The 19552-nt window shown below is 47.0% G+C and overlaps 1 protein-coding gene across 1 annotated transcript in view; it reads right to left on the bottom strand.

Moving 5' to 3' along the window:
- PTAR1 (protein prenyltransferase alpha subunit repeat containing 1) overlaps positions 1–10713 on the bottom strand; it is a 36366-nt gene extending 25653 nt beyond the window's left edge. The window contains exons 1-2 of the mRNA XM_033164149.1: positions 10604–10713; positions 1655–1824 (exon numbers count right to left, since the gene is read on the bottom strand). Coding sequence (XP_033020040.1) covers positions 1655–1824; positions 10604–10689 — 256 coding nt within the window. The 5' untranslated portion in view covers positions 10690–10713. The remainder of the gene's footprint in view (positions 1–1654; positions 1825–10603) is intronic.
- Positions 10714–19552: the final 8839 nt, after the last annotated feature.

The following is a 19552-nucleotide window of genomic DNA, read 5'->3' as shown; positions in this document are numbered from 1 at the left end:
ACTGGTGGGGGGGGTGGCTCCCTGCATCAACACTATGTGGAAGTGAGTTTGAGGTGTTTATTGAACAGGTTGATTGTGGTCTGCACTACATCATTCCTGCTTTTTCTGACACTAATGTGTTGACAGTATGGTGCTAACAGAGAATACAGTTTTCCTCTGCAAATGTGTCTTTATTTATTATTTCATACAAGTTATATACTGCTCAAACCTCAAAGCAGTTTACAGAAGCATCCATTTAGTCAGCTGATAGACATGGTAGCCACACTGCCACACTGTCAAGAGGGGTTTACAGATGGTGAAAGGACCAAAGCACTTAGATCCAGTGAATGGAAGTGAGGAGGTGACTTTCACTCATTTCACCTTTGGTCCTGAGGACTGGGCGACCTCCAGACTCCAGAGCAGCATGAGAGGCAGAACAGGATGCAGAAGCAAATGCTGCCACATGCCTGAATTCCAGTTCCCACCATGACCAGAAGGAGCTTTTGCAAAGGACTCATTGGGATCCAAGTCTGTATCTGTCTTCAGGCTACTGAGACTGATTTTGCTCAATCTGTCACTAATGGCAACTGCAAAAGTTCACATTTTAATGAAGCTCAATTGACTTGTTGACCTTTATGATAGCCAGCAATTCATGGAAATGGAAAATATTTCTAGTTCTTAGGTGCCAAGCCCTCTAAATATTTCTGTTCCAGAAAGTCCATACAGGCCCGTCTTAGAGGGATCGGCCGCCCTGGCGCAGCGATCCCTCGGCGCCCCTAGCCTGCCGCCTCTCCGCCCGCCTCCCTCCCGCGCTGGCCGCCCCTCGGGAGGGGGGGTGGGCGAGCGGGGATGAGAGGCGTGGCGTTGGAGCAGGCGCCCGCGCTCCGGCGGGCAGAGGATGAGGGGCGGGCGAGCGGGCGCTCGCGCACTGGCGGGAGGGCGGGCGGGCTGCAAGCCGCCCGCCCTCGCCTCCCAGAGCCCCAGCTGGAGGGCTGGAAGGTCGCGCAAAGCCCCGCGCCGCTCCAGCTGGGGCTCCGGGAGGCGAGGGCGGGCGGCTTACAGCCCGCCCGCCCGCCGGCGCGCGGGTGCCCACCTGCCCGTGGGGGCGGGGGCGGGTTGGGGAGGGGGAGCCCGGTATGCCGGTGGGCTCGCGGGGGTGCCCCTGGGGTGCCCTGCGCCCTGGCGCGCCGCGCCACTGGCCTCTATGGATGAGACGGCTCTGAGTCCATACATATTTTTTAAACTTTGTTATTAAAGCTTCTGTCCTAACTCCACTTACCTGGAAGTGAGTCCCACTAAATTCAACAGGACTTACAGCTGAGTAGGCACAGTTAGGATTTAATTGCATTGCACTGGTAAGTTTCTTTGCTTTGCATATAACAAACAATAGGCTACCTTTCTACTCTCCTGGTGAAGAATGATCCACAATGACACAGTAAGTCCAGCTATGGCTTACAAGGATAGCATGAATTCCTGGGGGGGACTGTGTCCTACCATGTTGTGCGAACATCACTCTAGGAGCCCCACCTTATTTAAAATGCTTGCACAAAATCAACATTCAAGATGCAACTTCAATAGTTCCTCTACTTGTTCTGGCTCCCTTTACAATTGTATAGAAAGTTACTGTAATAATGATGGACTCACCATACAATACACATTTTATGGAATTACTCACCTTCTTTGTTGAGCCATTGCTTTCTTTGTCTGTAGTGAAGGAGCTTGTTATGGACGTAGGGCAAAAGAAACTTGACACACCAGCTTTCCACCCCAAGTTTGTTTTCCACCAGAACTATAGGGCTCCGGTTATATCTGGCTTCAGGACAGGGAATTAATCCAATTTCATCTCTTAAAAACAAAAAAGACAAGTAAAAAGATAACTAGATAACTATTTTCTTTCGATGCTTGTTAAAGTATGCCCGTTGTTCATCCTGATACATTTCCTGATTTGCCAGGCTCTCCTTTTCTTCCTGCCTATCAAGTTCTTAGATTCCCAGAATTGAAAGACTCAACCTTGAAAAACTCCTATTTATGCAATTAGTATCTCATTCCTTCATATGTTGACTCAGAAGTACATCCCACAGAATTCAATGGGGCCTACTCCTAGGAAAGTATGTTTAGGCATAGCCCCCTCTGAATTCAGTGGGACCTGCTACCAAGCAAGAATGGATATAATTAGATGTAAATTATACCAATAAATAAAGCATTGATCTTTAAGTCAATGCTAACATTTTGTTGATGTGTTCCCAAATTCAGGAGGTTGGCAGGTTGTCTGCTCTTGATAGAGTTGCCCTTTCCTGGAAGGAGCAGGTACATAACTTGGGCTCCTCTTAGATCCTGGTCACTGGAAGCCTCCCTGGCCAATAATGCCTTCTTCCAGCTGTGGCATCGCCACAGTGGTACAGGCCCATAGTAACCTCCCGACTGGACTGCTGTGATGAACTCTCTGCAGGGCTATCCTGGAGGTTGGTTCCAAAACCGCAGCTAGTGCAGAATGCAGCAGCCCGGCTTTTAGCTGCAGCCCCTCCAGAGCAGCCTCTTTCACCAGTGCAGAAAATCCTGCACTGACAGCTAGGACATTATCAGGCTCAGTGCAAGGAGTATGTGAAAGGAGTACGACAAGGCTGTATATTGTCTCCCTGCTTATTTAACTTATATGCAGAATTCATCATGCGAAAGGCTGGGCTGGATGAATCCCAAACCGGAATTAAGATTGCCAGAAAAAATATCAACAACCTCAGATACGCTGATGATACAACCTTGATGGCAGAAAGTGAGGAGGAATTAAAGAACCTTTTAATGAGGGTGAAAGAGGAGAGCGCAAAATATGGTCTGAAGCTCAACATAAAAAAAAACTAAGATCATGGCCACTGGTCCCATCACCTCCTGGCAAATAGAAGGGGAAGAAATGGAGGCAGTGAGAGATTTTACTTTCTTGGGTTCCATGAGCACTGCAGATGGTGACAGCAGTCATGAAATTAAAAGACGCCTGCTTCTTGGGAGAAAAGCAATGACAAACCTAGACAGCATCTTAAAAAGCAAAGACATCACCCTGCCGACAAAGGTCCGTATAGTTAAAGCTATGGTTTTCCCAGTAGTAATGTATGGAAGTGAGAGCTGGACCATAAAGAAGGCTGATCGCCAAAGAATTGATGCTTTTGAATTATGGTGCTGGAGGAGACTCTTCAGAGTCCCATGGACTGCAAGAAGATCAAACCTATCCATTCTTAAAGAAATCAGCCCTGAGTGCTCACTGGAAGGACAGATCCTGAAGTTGAGGCTCCAGTACTTTGGCCACCTCATGAGAAGGGAAGACTCCCTGGAAAAGACCCTGATGTTGGGAAAGATGGAGGGCACAAGGAGAAGGGGGTGACAGAGGATGAGATGGTTGGACAGTGTTCTCAAAGCTACTAACATGAGTTTGGCCAAACTGCGAGAGGCAGTGAAGGATAGGCGTGCCTGGCGTGCTCTGGTCCATGGGGTCACGAAGAGTCGGACACGACTGAACGACTGAACAACAACAACAAGCAAGGAGTATATAAAACCCTTAAGTGCCCATGACCTTGTCCCTCATACACCAGCCTGGTCACTTTGATCATCTGGAGATGCCCTTCTGACGGTCATTCAAGTATATCATATTCATTTAGTTTCTATGCAAAGTAAGTCTTTAAGTGCAGAAGTGTCAGTCCTTTGCAAGACTGTTACCACTGAAATCAGACAGGCAGCCACAATTCTGATATTGGAAGTCTCACTGACTTAAATGGCAAATATGCTTAATGTTCCAGTTACAGGTAGGTAGTCGTGCATGCACACACGAAAGCTCATACCAAGAACAAACTTAGTTGGTCTCTAAGGTGCTACTGGAAGGATTTTTAAATTTTTAAATTTTTATTTTGTCATGCTTAATGTTGTTACCCAAAGGATCCTTTTTCATTCAGTGTTATAGGCATATACATAATATTGCTTGCAATTTGTTTCATTTGTTTGTCACACAAATTTACTAGTTTATATGCAAATAAATTCTTGTGTGCATTATTTTGTTCCACTGCAGGGAATGTGAAAACAGGCCATTTAGTTCCTTTGTTTAAAAAGAATAAAGTCAAAGCAATTTTCAGCATGCTAAGACTTGGGTGGCTTACAACAACAGTTTAAAACATATTACATCCACAATAATGTGGCGGGTTCCGAAAATATATATCTCTCAGGTGTAAAGATGCCAACCTTCAGCAAATGACATAAACTGTACAAAGATGGGGAGGGAGTTTCACAACCCAGGGGCTCTCTCCCAAGTTGCCACCCACTGAACCTCTGAGGCTGCTGGAACCCTCTGCTGAAATGAACACAAGAGAGGGTCTGCAGGGCAGAAGGCAGCCTCTCAGATATTTGGGGCCTAAGGCATTTAGCGCTTGATCAAGGTCACAGAGGAAGCTTCGTAGGCAACCTCAAGCAGCCATTTGAGTAGCTCAGCTCATTTGCACCACCATGCAGAGGTGCAAAAGTTATTGTCTTCAGGGGAATGTGACACCCTTGACCTGCTCAGATCTGTTCCTTGCCTGCTTCAGGCTGCAATCCTAGACACATTTGCCTGGGAATAAGCACCATTGCTCACAGCTCCACTGACGGATGAAACAAGGGGCTGTGGGGCAACTCCCATTACATGAACAGAATATCTTCCTGTTCAGAGTGAAAATACTGGCCTATGATTATTATTATTTCTTGAAATATTTCCGATGCAAATTTGGATGATTTGTATCAGGACTTTTGGGGCTTACATTGGAGTGGGTTGGGTATAAATAAGAAAAATATATATTTATATCATATGCCCTAGAGCAGGGTGGTCCAACATGTGGCCTCCAAGACCTTTTCCGGTGGCCCTCAGAAACATTTGACACCTCCCCCCAAGCCCTTGCGCTGGAAACCTGGTATTTGTTCGGTGGGCTTTGGGAAGGAAGCATGAGGCATTGGCAGAGTCCTAGAGACCTCCTTCCTCCTTCCCAAAGCCAAGCATCTTTGCTTAGGTGGCTTGGGGAAGGCAGCAGAAGGGCTGGGTGTATGTGTCAAATTTCAGCCTTGCTCTCTCTCCCCCCCCCATGTGACAAGGCAATGCATGGCCTGTGGAGTCCGTTGAGGTACTCTTGCGGCCCACTTGGTATGAAAAGTTGGAGCGCCCTGCCCTAGAGAGGGGTCTAATTTAGCATGTTTATTTTATTTGCATTTAATAAGCAAAGCTAACAAAACAAAAAAACTTTAAAAATGTTAAAAATGAAATTGATTTTTCCCCATGGAAGAATAAAGCACTAGGAATATTTTCCACCCCACCTGATTTGCCCCAACTTATACTCTCCTGTGAACATCAAATCAGAATTGAAATGGCAATTATATTTTTTTCTGTGCTGGCTTAATATTTGAAGGCAACAAGAAGTTCCATTCCCAATGGCATTTACTTGTACTGTATCTGTTAATGCAATGAATGGATGTTGGACTGCAAAGCAATTTGAGGTATCTCTGACTAGCAACCTAGACAGAACATATATTGAGCTAAGGGAAGGTGGCTGGAGCAACCAAGCCAGGTGGGCAGGGGTATAAATAATAAAATTATTATTACAGTATTACCATATTATTATTATTTATTTGACCATTTTCTAATGCTTCAAGCACAGTGTAAGCATTATTTTCTCATCCAAATTAGTAAGACTACTAGTGTGAGCATCTCCTTACAACAAAATAAAAAGCACAGTAGTCCCATTGTCATTATACGGCTTACTTAATGAATAAGCTTCAAATTTCTGTGGCAGTGTTAGGATCCAAGAACACTGCACATTGAATTTGGCAAATTTAGTGAATATTTAAAAATAGAACATGATGTCAGTCAAAGTGGCTTGTCCTACTTTAGTCAGAAAAACACAAATGAGCAAAACATGTCAAAAATATGACTCTTTATGTTTAATTTAGAACCACTACAGACATAAAAATAGAAAGTTCTTTTCTTTTAAAGAGATTAAAGCAATCTACTTGAAAGCAAGCAAAAATTCAGTATGAAAGATAACACCACACAATCCAAAAAAACAACAACTGCTTTCTTAAGGCTACTGTCTTGGTTTATAACAGACAGAAATGATCCAGGAATCAGATTGGCTGCAGTTTTTTGCCGTGGTTCACATGCAGTAATAAACTTGTATTTGCAACCATTCAATATATGAAGACACTTTTCATCCCCTGAAGTGCAGAAGTTTCCCAGCTCTCCTCAGTGTCTCTCCTTGATGTGGAAAGAATGGTTATTTGATCTCAACTCATAAAAACATTTTGTTCTAAAACTCATTCCTAACTCTACACTCAAGGAACAGAGGGCTTTTCCATCACCAACAAAGGGCTGGTGTAAACAAAATAAAATATAAAATATAAAAAAAATTCCTTCCAGTAGCACCTTAGAGACCAATTAAGTTTGTTCTTGGTATGAGCTTTCGTGTGCATGCACACTTCTTCAGATAGGGCTGGTGGGTATTGAAGTAAAAGACAAAGCAAGCATCCCATGATCACTTCTGTCCTCTTTAAAGAACCACTTGAAGACTTCTCTGCTGGGGAATTTTGCGGAGGGTGTTGTTCCCACAAACCCCAGGGTGCAGGTGTTGTAATTTTAAAAATCTGCACCTGCCCAAGACTCCAGCTCTACTTTTAGTCAACTTTTCTACCCCATTTTATTCATCATGTCTATTCCAACTTTTTAGAAAAGACTTAAGCAGGCAAAAGATAAGTACAAAATTTAAAACCATTAATATCAATACCAAAAGGAAAGAATATGCTAAAACAATTAAAAGATTAGAATGAGTATGAAAGGCAGCAGGAATTAAAGATCAGATTCAGGATCTTAAAAGAATCACCATCTGCTCCAAAAGCCAAACTTCTAACACAGTATTCCAGGGGCTGGTACCATCCCAGAAAAAAGTCTTTCCCCTTAAGCCCACCTTAAAAATGGCTCAGAACTTCTTTTTTAGGATCTTGCAAAACTAAAATAAAAAAAATGGCAACCCTAGATAAGGGCCTCAATAGTAACAATTCTTGAACTATACAGTTAAAGATTAAAACCACTGAATGAGACATGAAATCCAAAGGTGACCAATGCAGATGATATGCTATCAAAGTTATCTGTCCCAATCTGCCAGATCCAGTCAGCAATCTGGACCATGGGAGTTTCTCAATGCCAGGTACAACATGGCACAAAAATCTACTGGCTGCCTATTCACCACTGATCCCAATTCAAGATTTTAAGTCAAGGAATAAAAGTGTGAAGTGCTGATGAGTACTAATGCCATCAACCTTGGAGCTACTTTAGGATATTGTTAATTGACTCATTAGTAAGCTTTCTGTTCTCAGGATGGAGCCTTAGCAGCTGCTTTGCATGTAGACAGGGCCAGATCCAACCCTGGCATCTCCAGTAGAACTAGCAAAGATTTGCCACCTGGAAGCTTGGAGAACCTCCACCAAACAGTGTTGACAATCCAGAGCAAGACGAATAATGGTCTAACTTGGTATAAGGCAGCTTCCTACATTCTAGAGCAGGCTTCCTCAAACTCGGCCCTCCAGATGTTTTTGGCCTACAACTCCCATGATCCCTAGCTAGCAGGAACAGTGGTCAGAGATGATGGGAATTGTAGTCTCAAAACATCTGGAGGGCCGAGGTTCAGGAAGCCTGTTCTAGAGTCTGGCCCAGTTACAAAGACCACCCCCACCCCCACCCGTTACCTGCTGATACAAGATGCGCAAGAGGGGGTTCTCCTTGCCAATAAGTTCTACAAGGAGATTTAAGAATCTCAGAATGAGTCCTTATTCTAAATTTTCACTTTATAGCAACCTGTATTATAAACCCTGTAAGGATGACACTGTAAAAAGTAGCTGGCTCCTCAAATTAATAGAGCCAGGGGGCAGAGAAAAGGGGTGTGGTGGGGGCAGACCGCCCCAGGTATCACCACTGAGGGGGTGACAAAATGCTGGGCGGCACTCACTGCAGGCCTGCAGTCATAGCTGTCAACCTTTCCCTTTTTTGCAGGAAATTCCCTTATTATAGCAGTGGGGAACAGCAGGGAGGGTTGACAGCTATGTATATAGCAGTGGGGAACAGCAGGGAGGGTTGACAGCTATGCCTGCAGTGCGCCTGAGCCACACGGTGTTTTGGGTGCCCGCAGGCTCCGTGCTGCCCCAAACGGTCCGCCCACCACCTCCCCCTCAGCTGTAGGGCGGCTGAGTGGGCGGAAGCAGGCAGACTCCTCGGAGCATCCTACCCTGGGGACATGCGCCGCCCCAGGAGCCCAATTGGCTTGCTCCACCGCTGAATCGGCCTACACATATCTAAGAGCTGCATAATTCCGCCATCTGATTCTCAGTGCTACTCCACACATTACTAAGAATGCATTTCTGATTGTCTACCATCTGCCATAGAATCATAGAATTATAGAGTTGGAAGAGACCACAAGGGCCATCCAGTCCAACCCCCTGCCAAGCAGGAAACACCACCAAAGCATTCCCGATAGATGCCCATGCAGCTATCATCATAACACAAAGAAAAAGAAAAAGAAGAAGAAGAAGAAGAAGAAGAAGAAGAAGAAGAAGAAGAATTTATTATTTGTACCACTCTGGGCGGCTTCCAACAAAAGATTAAAAATACATTAAATACATTAAAATGTCACACATTAAAAACTTCCCTAAACAGGGCTGCCCTCAGATGTCTTCTAAATGTCAGGTAGTTGTTTATCTCTTTGACATCTGAAGGGAGGGCGTTCCACAGGGCGGGTGCCACTACCGAGAAGGCCCTCTGCCTGGTTCCCTGTAACTTGGCTTCTCGTAGTGAGGGAACTGCCAGAAGGCCCTCGGCACTGGACCTCAGTGTCTGGACAGAACGATGGGGATGGAGACGCTCCTTCAGGTATACTGGGCCAAGGCCGTTTAGGGCTTTGAAGGTCAACACCAACACTTTGAATTGTGCTCGGAAATGTACTGGGAGCCAATGTAGATCTTTCAGGACCTGTGTTATATGGTCTCGGTGGCCGCCCCCAGTCACCAGTCTAGCTGCCGCATTCTGGATTAATTGCAGTTTCCGGGTCACCTTCAAAGGTAGCCCCACGTAGAGCGCATTGCAGTAGTCCAAGCGGGAGATAACCAGAGCATGCACCACTCTGGCAAGACAGTCTGTGGGCAGGTAGGGTCTCAGCCTGCGTACCAGATGGAGCTGGTAGACAGCCGCCCTGGACACAGAATTAACCTGCGCTTCCATGGACACTGTGAGTCCAAAATGATTCCCAGGCTGCGCACCTGGTCCTTCAGGGGCACAGTTACCCCATTCAGGACCAGGGAGTCCTCCATACCAGCCCGCCTCCTGTCCCCCAAGAACAGTACTTCTGTCTTGTCAGGATTCAACCTCAATCTGTTAGCCACCATACATCCTCCAACATTTATCTAAAAAATGTGCCAATCAACGCTCCCAATTGTGCATTTTTACTGCCTGCTTCCAGACATATGACTCCCCTCTATATGTCATGGTGGTTCCTATGGAGACACAGATTCAGAAAAAGGACACCTATATTTCCTTTAATATGTGGTAGGCCCTGTAGTAATTATCAAATAATTTTAAAAGTGAAGAAAGTGTTGCATGCTTTCATTATTTTTAACAGCATTCTGACTTTGTTCAGCATGTTGACCTCAATAATTGTCATCTTTGAAACTGAGGATATACCTGTAAATATGTTTTCTTATACATTAATCAAATTCCAGAGCAAAATTTAAAAGTTGAGACGTTAGGAGTTCAACGCCCATCCATCACAGATCTGCAATGGGATCTTACGCAAGTTATTCTAACTGGTAAAAGACATCCATGCTAATGATCCAGAGGGTCTGCCCACCTTTCTTCTCTCCCCATTCGCCCATTTTGGCTAATGATTCATAGAATTGTGGAGTTGGAAGGGACCCCGGGGGTAATCTAGTCCAACCCTCTCCAATGCAGAAATCTCAACTAGATCACCCATGACAGATGGACATCATGACACGAAAAAACTATCTGAAATCCCATGAAGAGAGGGATACTGCAAAAGTACATTAACATTGAACCATTAAAAATGGAAATGTGTTTTAGAGACCAACACTTGCAATCAATATTCTTCCTCTTCTGGCCAATCTACATGGCAGAGTGCCTTGTTCTCTCATCGATGCACACCCATCCCATGCTGTTTCTAACAAAAGGCAACAGAGGATTGGGAGGGAAAGCTTACCACATGCTTTTAGACCAGGCACGTAGGCTATAGAATTGAATATGACACCTCCCATACATAGACTTTGAAAGTTGCGCCCCCTAACGTATCTCGGCTTCTTCGCCCGCCCCGCCCCGCCCCCCGCCCATATACATGTATACGCATTACAGAGGATATACTCTGACTGTGCTTTAGGGGACTCTGTGCCTTTGCTTCCACTTGGCAAATGCCTTTCCGGGGGGGGGGGGTGTCCCTCCCTCCTTCCCACAAGCTACTCTCCTGAGGAGGGGAGGGGCGGCTAAGTCCGCCTCCCGCGAAGGGTCGGATCCTGCCGCCTGGCGGGGAGAAGGGAAGGGAAGGGGGGGCGGCGGCGGCGGCCGGGCTTGACTCACATGTGCGGGTTGCGCTTGAAGGCGTTGTGCAGATCCTTCAGCACGCGCTGCACCAGCACCGCCACCTCCTCCGGGGACTCGGCCATGGCGGGCCGCCGCCGGCTCCTTCTCCTCCTTCTCCGCTCTCGCGCGGGCGGAGGCAGGCCGGGAAAGCCGAGCGCATCCGGGTCAGCGGCCCCGCAGGGCGGAGCGAGGAGGGAGCGGGACCGAGACCGAGACCGAGACGCCGCCGCCGCCTCCTCCTCCTCCTCGCGGGGCTTCTCTCTCTCTCTCTCTCTCTCCCGCTCGGGGCGGCGCTCTTCGTGTTCCTGAGGCGGGAGAGGAAAGTTCCCGAATAAGGACAGTGACCGGTACCGCAGTCGGCAATGGGCGCCTCGTCGTCGTCCTCGGCCGGTTCCCTCGGCGCCTCTCGAGAGTGCGCGTCCCTCGGGGCAGAGACCGGGTCCTTGCCAGAGAGCGCCCCTCCCGAGAGGAAGGTCGCCTAGCACTGCCACACAAGCCGGCTGCCTGCCCGTCTCTCGGCCGGGGGCGAGGGGAAGAGCCCCCGGGGTCCCTTCGGCTTTCCAGAGGGGCTAGTGCCCCACAGCAGGGCAGCCCTGGAGCCCAAGGCATCTTGGCAGGCAGCTTCCCCCCCCCCCCCCAAGGCGGATCCCGCGGGGCCCACCTCTCTGCAGGGACCGACCCCTGTGCCCGAGAGAGTACAATGTCCTCCTTCCTTTGCAGGGCCGTGGTTTGGGAAAGGCAGCAGCAGCAGCAGCAGCAGCAGCCCAGAGGTGCCACGAAAGCGACCTAAATGTGGAGGTCTGCTGTGACTGACCTTCAGTGGCAGGGGAAGTGTTTCCCAGTGATCTTGCTAGCTGGAGGAGGAAGGCCTGATTTAGATATCCCTATAGTTTTACGGAGAGGGTTTCTCTGTGGTCCACCTGGCCAGGACAAGGAGCTCTCCCATGCCAACCCCACATCCCAAGGCTGGGCTGGGGCAGTTTTAGGATGCCACAACCGGGGCACTCACGTTGGGCACCACACTGCAGGGTGGGCTAAAACAATGTGAAAGAACAAGAGGGAGGGGTGCCAAATTGCAGGGTGGTACAGGCAGGGCCGTAGCTAGGGAGTTGTGAGGTGGGCCCCTGCCTGGGGTGCAGGCGAGCCCCCCCCCCCCCCGCAAAATAGGCTAAAAATTATTTCCATAAATATGTCTATAAATAAAAATATTGATTATTGCCTCATAAGAAAATAATTTAAATAGAAGGTGAATTGAATTATTGGAGGGTTGGAGAAGAGGCAGAAATAAGAGTTAATTTGTCCGTGGCTAGGGGGCGCAATCTGAACGGTTCTGCCATGGGCGCAATATCACCTAGCTACGGCTCTGGATACAGGGCGCCGTTGACATTTGAGAGCCCAAAGTTGGCCCTTGGTTGGGCACAGTTCCAGATGAAAACATGTGGAGGCCCCTAGGCAGTCAAAATATCTCTGAGCTCCTCACAAATGATCTCCTGATACGTTTTTTATTTTACCAACCAACAATATTAATCAACCGATCTTATTATACAAAACAAACAGTCTTTATTTTGATCCGTTGCTGCCTGGCCCATAGGCCGGTGCCTGCTCTGCCCATTGGGCAATCCAGCTCTGGTTGGGAATGCTTCTGCGGAGATGAATCCCAGAATTCCCCCCCCCCCGGTCATTCCTTCCTTCAGATAGAAGGAGAAATGGTGTGTGGAACTGCACCATGGGAAGAAGTGGCTCTCCTTGCCTTCTTAGCCCATATTTTTCTCTAATTTCTGCATCCCATGAAAACATCCTTCCTGAGATTCCAGCCAACCTCAACTGGTGGTCTCAGTTAACGATAATGAACCTTGGAATAAAATATATACATATTATCATCTACAGTGGTACCTCAGGTTGCACACTTAATTCATTCTGGGGTGCCATTCGCACCCCGAACAGTGCTCAACACGGGCGGCGCTTTCGTGCATGTGCGAAAACATGAGATCTCGTGAGGTCTCGCTTCTGTGCATGCGTGAACTGCGCAGAATGCTTCTGCACATCCACGGACCGTGCGGACATGCGCAAAAGCGTCCGCACTCTGTGTTTCACTTCCGGGTTTGCGGAGTACGCAACCCGAACGTACTCAACACGGAGCGTTCGCAACACAAGGTATGACTATATATATTTATCTGGAACTCCTCCAACCAATCAGACTGAGTGGCGTTCGCACAGAGTCCCCAGTCGTTCCACGGACTATTGACCCTGCACCACCATGGCTTATCTCTTCCACTGCCACCAACCAGGTTTCCCCGGTAATATATTCAGACTCAGTCAGGTTGTAACATATTAACAAAGATTCCAGTTTATTGTGAATGCAAACAAGTTTTAAATACTTGGAGATTCACTCTCTCTGTCTCCCCTCTGTCTCTAACTCACTCTGACTCCTATGCCTCCCACCCACAAGAAACCAACCGAACCAACTGTCTGTTTCCAAATGTCTTCTAACTGCTTTTCCAACTGCTTTCCCCCAACTGTCTAAACCTCAGGCTAAGCCTTTTAAAAACAGGTAGGCTCCGTGTCTGGGCTTTTCTATTGGTCTACCTATTAACCCTTTCTCTTCCCCTGTACAGACATTTCCAAAGGAACGGGCAAACACCACACTGAGCTTGTTTCTTCCTTAGGCGAGAGGCCAGCCAGAACAAGGGGGGAAAGGCTCAAACTTCAGGTAAGTGGAAATATTATAGGAATGCTTCCTTCCCATGTTCCCCCTCCTTCATGTGCCAGACTGGTACTAGCATGGCTGGGAGCCAGGCGCTTGCTGATTCTTCTGTTTTCTTTGCAGAGAGGGAGCCTTTCCCTAAGGTTTGCTTCATTCTGGCGAAATCCCTGGAGAGACGTGGAGACTCTCAGGTACTGGGACAGAAGGAAGGGGTCCTTGTGAAACTTCTTTTGGGGGGGTTATAGGAACACTCTCCCCACCTGTGGATTCCAGGAAGTGCTTTTCAGAAGCATTACTCCCTCCAGCTGGGTTGCCTGGCAATAACCCTCTCCACCAGGCAGTTGTCTCACCCTCTTTGAAAGCCACCTCATCCAAGATGCTCTTGTGGGGCATCTGATTCCTCTGGGCTTCCTTATTCCTGCAAGGAGGCGGCTCTTGCGAGATCGGCAATGTGATCTTGTTCACTCACCTTTCAAAGTTCCCCTTGGTCCACAATTGCATGTGTCCATCATTCCTTTACGATTAGAGAAAGCTTGCAACTTTGGCACATCTAAGTTGCGTGCATTTAGCTTTATGTTCTTGGCCCAAAAATCTATCAAAAAGGGGGCAGAAAGCAGGCGGGTGTCCGGGAAAAGAGACTTTGGCAATTCCACCCAGCCCTGAACCCCATGTGTTTCGACCCTATGCGATTCTGGTTTGAGGTGTGATCCCCAGAACATAAAGCCCACAAAAGCGGCAGGCTTCCTGTTGAGAGCATCCACCACACCGGACATTTGAAGGCCTCTTCCACCACTTTCATGCTTTTGGCTTCCACCAAGGAATCCTGGGAACTGTCCTTTGTCAAGGACCCACCATTCCCGACAGCTCCCTTTCCCAGCACCCTGAACAATCTACAGGATTTCCAGGATTCTCCAGGACGGTGAAAGTGGAGAGAGAAGCCTTTCAATATTTGGTGTGGGTAAGACAGCTGGATGTGCTTATGAGTTGATGTTCTGTCAATAGTTTTTGGCCCGTCCCAGCCCCTTCTCATAAGATGTCCTGCTTCCTCCACAGGGCCACGCCTCCAGGGATGAGGCTCCAGCTCCAGCTCCCAGGATGAAGAGCGAGAGACCATCCCGGCAGTTCCTGGCCCCTAACCCTCGCATGGCTTCCCCACTGCCCCTTCTCCATGTGAGTATGGCTCCTCCCCAACCCTGTTTGGCACAGAAACAGCAGTCAAGGTTTCCTCCCATTAAAACCACATCTAGAGTTATTTCAGAGAGGGAGAAGACTTTGGCTGCTGCTTCTGTGCCAGGGCGGTTGGGACGCAGCCGAGACACCTGTACGGAGGAGGACAAGTGGGGGAAGCTCATAAGATCAGGTAGGAGGAAATGCCCCCTTCCCAGGTCCCCCACCCTCCTGCCCCAGACTGGGGCTAATGTGGCTGGAAGCCAGGCACCTGCTGATGTCTCCATTTGTTTTGCAGCAAGGGAAAGTTTCAGCCTGGGAGCCGCCGCATCCCACGAGGGACTGGAGCTGAGAAGAAGGCTTCTCGCCTCAGAGGTAATGGGACAGGGGGGAGGAGGGGGGCCTTAGACACACAAGGAGGGCCTGAAGGATCAGGCCAAGGGTGTGTCTGGTCCAGCCTCCTCTTCTCCAGGGGCCACCCAGATGCCCGTGGGAAAGCCACAAACAGGATTCGACCCCATAAGCCCTCTGCCCACCTGGGACTTCCTGCAACTGCTTTTCTGAAGCACTGTCCCTGGCGTTTGGTCTGTGACAAAGATTCCTTCTTTCTTACAGGATCTCGCTTGTGCACTGCTGTGGCTGCTGCCAAAACCACCACACAAAAAGAACAGGTAAGAGGAAGGGGGAAGTTGCATGGAGCAGGGAGAACACCCTATAAGTTGAGAGTCCATGTTCATTCTGTGGATGCATTTATGTAAAAAGGCTTACGTTAATGTTAAGAACAATTAATTTCCCATTAATTGCCCGTTTTCCGTAAGGGTTCAGGGACCGTATATGACCCAATGAGGTTCCCTGGTTGGAAATAAAATGACAGAGACCAACCAGATATATTTCAAAGCAAAGCCACAGTTACGCCCGATCCTTTATTGTGAAATATAAAACGCAGTTGCAACAGGGGTTCCCGCTCCTTAGCGCCCATTGTGGTAGGAAGGAAAGAGAACCCCGAAGAAAAGAAGACACAGAATTTCATACTTTCTTACAGCATCGTGGAGCATGTCAGGAAAGGGGAGCTTCTGGTGATTTACAGGTGAGTAGTTGTGAGAAGCGTTTTTGGTAAAGTACAGTTGTTATGACAGTTGTTAACACTTCAATGTTTACATGCAAAGTTCTTAATTGGTGTTGACAAAAGAGAGGAAGGTTGCGGATGACTGTTACTGCTATTTCTCAGCCCATCCCGTCCACCCTACTGATGTCTATCTATTGTGATTTTATAATTACAGGGTGAAGGTGGATGGCCTTGGCTGAAGCGTTTGTCTTGCATGGAATAATGGCTCTGGGCTTTGGGCGATTATGGAGTTTATGTTGATGTTCCCTGACACCTTATGAATGGCATGCTGGATCTCAAGTGGCAAGGAGTACCAAAGGGCAGTTGCCGCCACCGGCAGAGCCAGGCTGGCTAGCACCACCAGCAGGTAGATGTTGGTGGCCTCGTTCCAAGCCTCGTGCACCGAATCGGAATTGTCACCACAGAGAATATATACTGACATTGCACAATACTATAGTTTTGACTTTCCTCTTGCAGCTCTCTGTATAACATGCAGGAAGAGAGCTGTACTCTCATAAGCTTGGAAACTTTTGAAACATATTTCTATTATGAGTTTTGAAATATCCTGAATGTTTAATTCTATTTCGAGTCTCCTTTTGACATTTGTTCCCTGACGCCCTATGAATGAAATGTAACATGTTCCTGTGACTGTGTGTGAATGACTTATTGAAATAAACTGTTAAATTGTGAATTGGTTTCATGTCACTGTAGACCCTGTAAGTGGATCTGTGGATCTGCATTAGTGTCTGAACTGTCATTGTGCAGGACCAGGGAGTTCATATGTAGCTTTTGCAAAAACATGTGGATACATTTTATTAAAATGTTTGAACGACATAAGGATAACTACATTTCAATAAAAGATACAAGTTGGTACAAAAGTAGAAAGTACATAGATACATACATTATTCAGGTACAGTACCTTGGTTCTCAAATTAAATCCGTTCCAGAAGTCTGTTCCGAAACCAAAGTGTTCCAAAACCAAGGCATGCTTTCCCATAGAAAGTAATGCAAAACGAATTAATCCATTCCAGACTTTTGAAAACAACCACTAAAACAGAAATTCAACATGAAATTTAATGAGACCATTGATCCATAAAATGAAAGCAAAAAACCAGGCTGCAATCAAAAACTGACAGTGATGTACCCATTTCCCTTGGAATCTTTCGGCAACTGCCCTTCGTTGCAACCTCTAGGATAATCCAGAAACGGGTTGAAGCTAGTGCAAAACTGGTATTATACACCAGTAAGGTTGTATCATATCACAGGCTTCCACCCCCTTTGCTCTATCAGGTCCGATCTCTGGGGAAAAGTTTTCATTATTAATTACAAATGTCTATCTTCCACCAGGGGGCACATCTGAACTTGGCACTAGATGGAAATCATTAGAAGATCACTTACTTCTATGTTATGCTAAGTGCCCCAATACCCCTTCCATAATTAGTGGGGGTTTTAACGCTCGCACCGCTGCTAATTGGGACTCATTGACTAAAGCCAAATGGTGGGTTGCTCCCTGTTTTGACAGTTATGATCTGGAACATATTACAACAAGAATCTCTAAAGATGCCAGAGTAAATGAGGCAGGAGTAATTCTCTACCAAATGGCCATCCGTTTGAATTTAGTTTTTCTGAATGCTAGATATTCTACCTAATGGTCTCAAAGGATCTGGCGATGAATGTCCTTTCTTTTAAAACTGGAAATGTGTAAGCCAGTGACCATCTATCCCTAGTAGCCAAGCTCTCCCTGGACTGGCAGTGTGCCAGACATAGACACCCAACCCCCATGAAAACCATTACAACGACTAAAATAAGAGGGATCAAATGGTCAGTTGTGCTTGCCCAGAAATACTGGGAATTTTTTGAAAAGGAAATTGGCGTACATTCACTTGTCATTACGTCTGACCTATATGACCCTAATTCGGTTTTGAAACTTTTTACTCACTTTACGGATAAGCTAACTGACACAGCACAGCACAACTCGGGAGCTCCCTGGTACAACTCCATATGCAAACAAGCTAGATTCCATCTACGCTCCATTTATAATGAATATAAAATCTCTGGCGCCCCTGCCCTCCCACCCACTTACCTCCTAGCCAAAATAGGCTATAAACAGGCCCAGATGAGGGCTAAACATGAGTGGCAATTAAATCGTTGGCATGCTCTGATTGCAGCCTCTAAATCCCATAGAGCACACAAATTTTGGTCACTCATTAATAGGAGAGCGAGGAAATATCCCTTGGCTGTTATTCCGGCCCCTACATGGGAACACTTCCTGAAGAAATGCTTCTCACAGGCTGAGGCACCGTCTGCTCTAATTGAGCACTTGTTTGACCACCTACCTATGTGGCCTCCTACTGATCCAGGAGAAATAAGAGATCTAATAGCCCAACTGAAAGTGGGTAAGGCCCCTGGGCCTGACCTAGTTCCAGCAGAGGCCATCAAATTACATCCCAAATGGTGGGCCAGAATTCTGGCTAAGGCCTTTGATGCTATCAATACCACCAGACTCATTCCTAGGACATGGAAGGAGGCTATTATAATTCCAATCTATAAAAAGGTTCTCCAGCTGATCCAGGGAATTATCGCAATATCAGCCTCCTTTCAATCATAGGGAAAATCTATGCCCGCTTTTTGTTGTCCAAACTGACTCAGTGGGTGGAAGAGTCCAATCTGATAGGCTACAAACAAGCAGGTTTTAGACCCAATTGTTCTACCATCGACCACGCAATAATCCTTTACCATCTTGCTAGGAAGGACTCTGCCCCCAGTCAGGGCCACCTTTGTGCCGCCTTCATAGATCTGAAGGCAGCCTTTGATAGCATCCCCAGAAACATCATATGGGGGGAACTAGCAAGGAGGGGCATTGACAGAAGGCTCTTATGGCTCATTATCCAACTGCATGATGGTTCAGCCGCCAGAGTGAGACTCACCCCAACAGGTGACCTCACAAATGAGGTGCCGATAAACAAAGGAGTACGCCAGGGTTGCATATTAAGGTGAACTATCGCTGTCCGCTGCTTTTATACGCAGGCGATGCTGTGATTCTTTCCTATTCAAGAGTTGTTCTAAGCAGGGCATTAAAGATTTTTGCTGGTTATTGTCAGTCCAACCAGCTGACCACCAACCACTCAAAATCTAAAGTCCCCCCCCCCCGAAACCGGAAACTTTATAGGTGGAAGCTTGGTGGTGTAAAAATATAACAGGTCCTTAAGTTGCAATACTTGGGGATCTCTTTTCAATATAATCTGAGTTGGAAATCTCAAATTCAACATCTACTTACCAAGGGCAAATCCTTATCCCATGCATTTCTTCAGTTTTTCTTTGCAGATGGGGCATTACATCTCCCCTCGGCTCTAAAGGTGTTAAACGCAAAAATAGTTGACACTCTTACATCAATTCCTTCGCCTTCGCCGCCTTCTAAAGCTTCCTCCGTGCGTGAGTAATGCTTCTATATGGTTGGAACTAAATATTCCCGCACTAGAGACTCTATTATGGAAACGAGTTTTTAATTATTGGCTAACTCTCTGGCACAGACTACCAAACCACCATCTTGCTCAATGTCTCTGGCGTGATGAATTTGTTAGTCCTTGGGCCAGCAAAATCCACGCCAAACTTTGGCTGTTTGGAATCTCTCCGTCAGATTCCCTAAATCTAGACCTTGTCTCAGCAAAAAGACTCAACAAACAGAGAATGGATGATAATGAGTTACAACGTAATCTTACGCTGGGTGGGGGGGTCTGTTCGCCTCAGAACATTGGTATTACTCCATTACATCATGCTCCAGCATACCTATCGCCACTGCTTCTCATAGATTTGTGTTTATTAAAGCGTGGTTTAATGCCTTTCCCTCTAATGTCCTGAGACATAGATTTTCCAAGGGTCTAGTTTCTGCTTTATGTGTCTGTGACAAGAAGTCGAAGGAGTCACTTCATCATATAATTTTTTCTTGCCCTCTGCACAGAGACGCCCGGGC

The sequence above is a fragment of the Lacerta agilis genome, chromosome 11 (assembly GCF_009819535.1).
Source record: "Lacerta agilis isolate rLacAgi1 chromosome 11, rLacAgi1.pri, whole genome shotgun sequence".
In the NCBI taxonomy this organism is placed as follows: domain Eukaryota; kingdom Metazoa; phylum Chordata; class Lepidosauria; order Squamata; family Lacertidae; genus Lacerta; species Lacerta agilis.
Note: the sequence above shows the minus strand (reverse complement) of the source record. Positions and strands in the feature narration are given on the sequence as shown.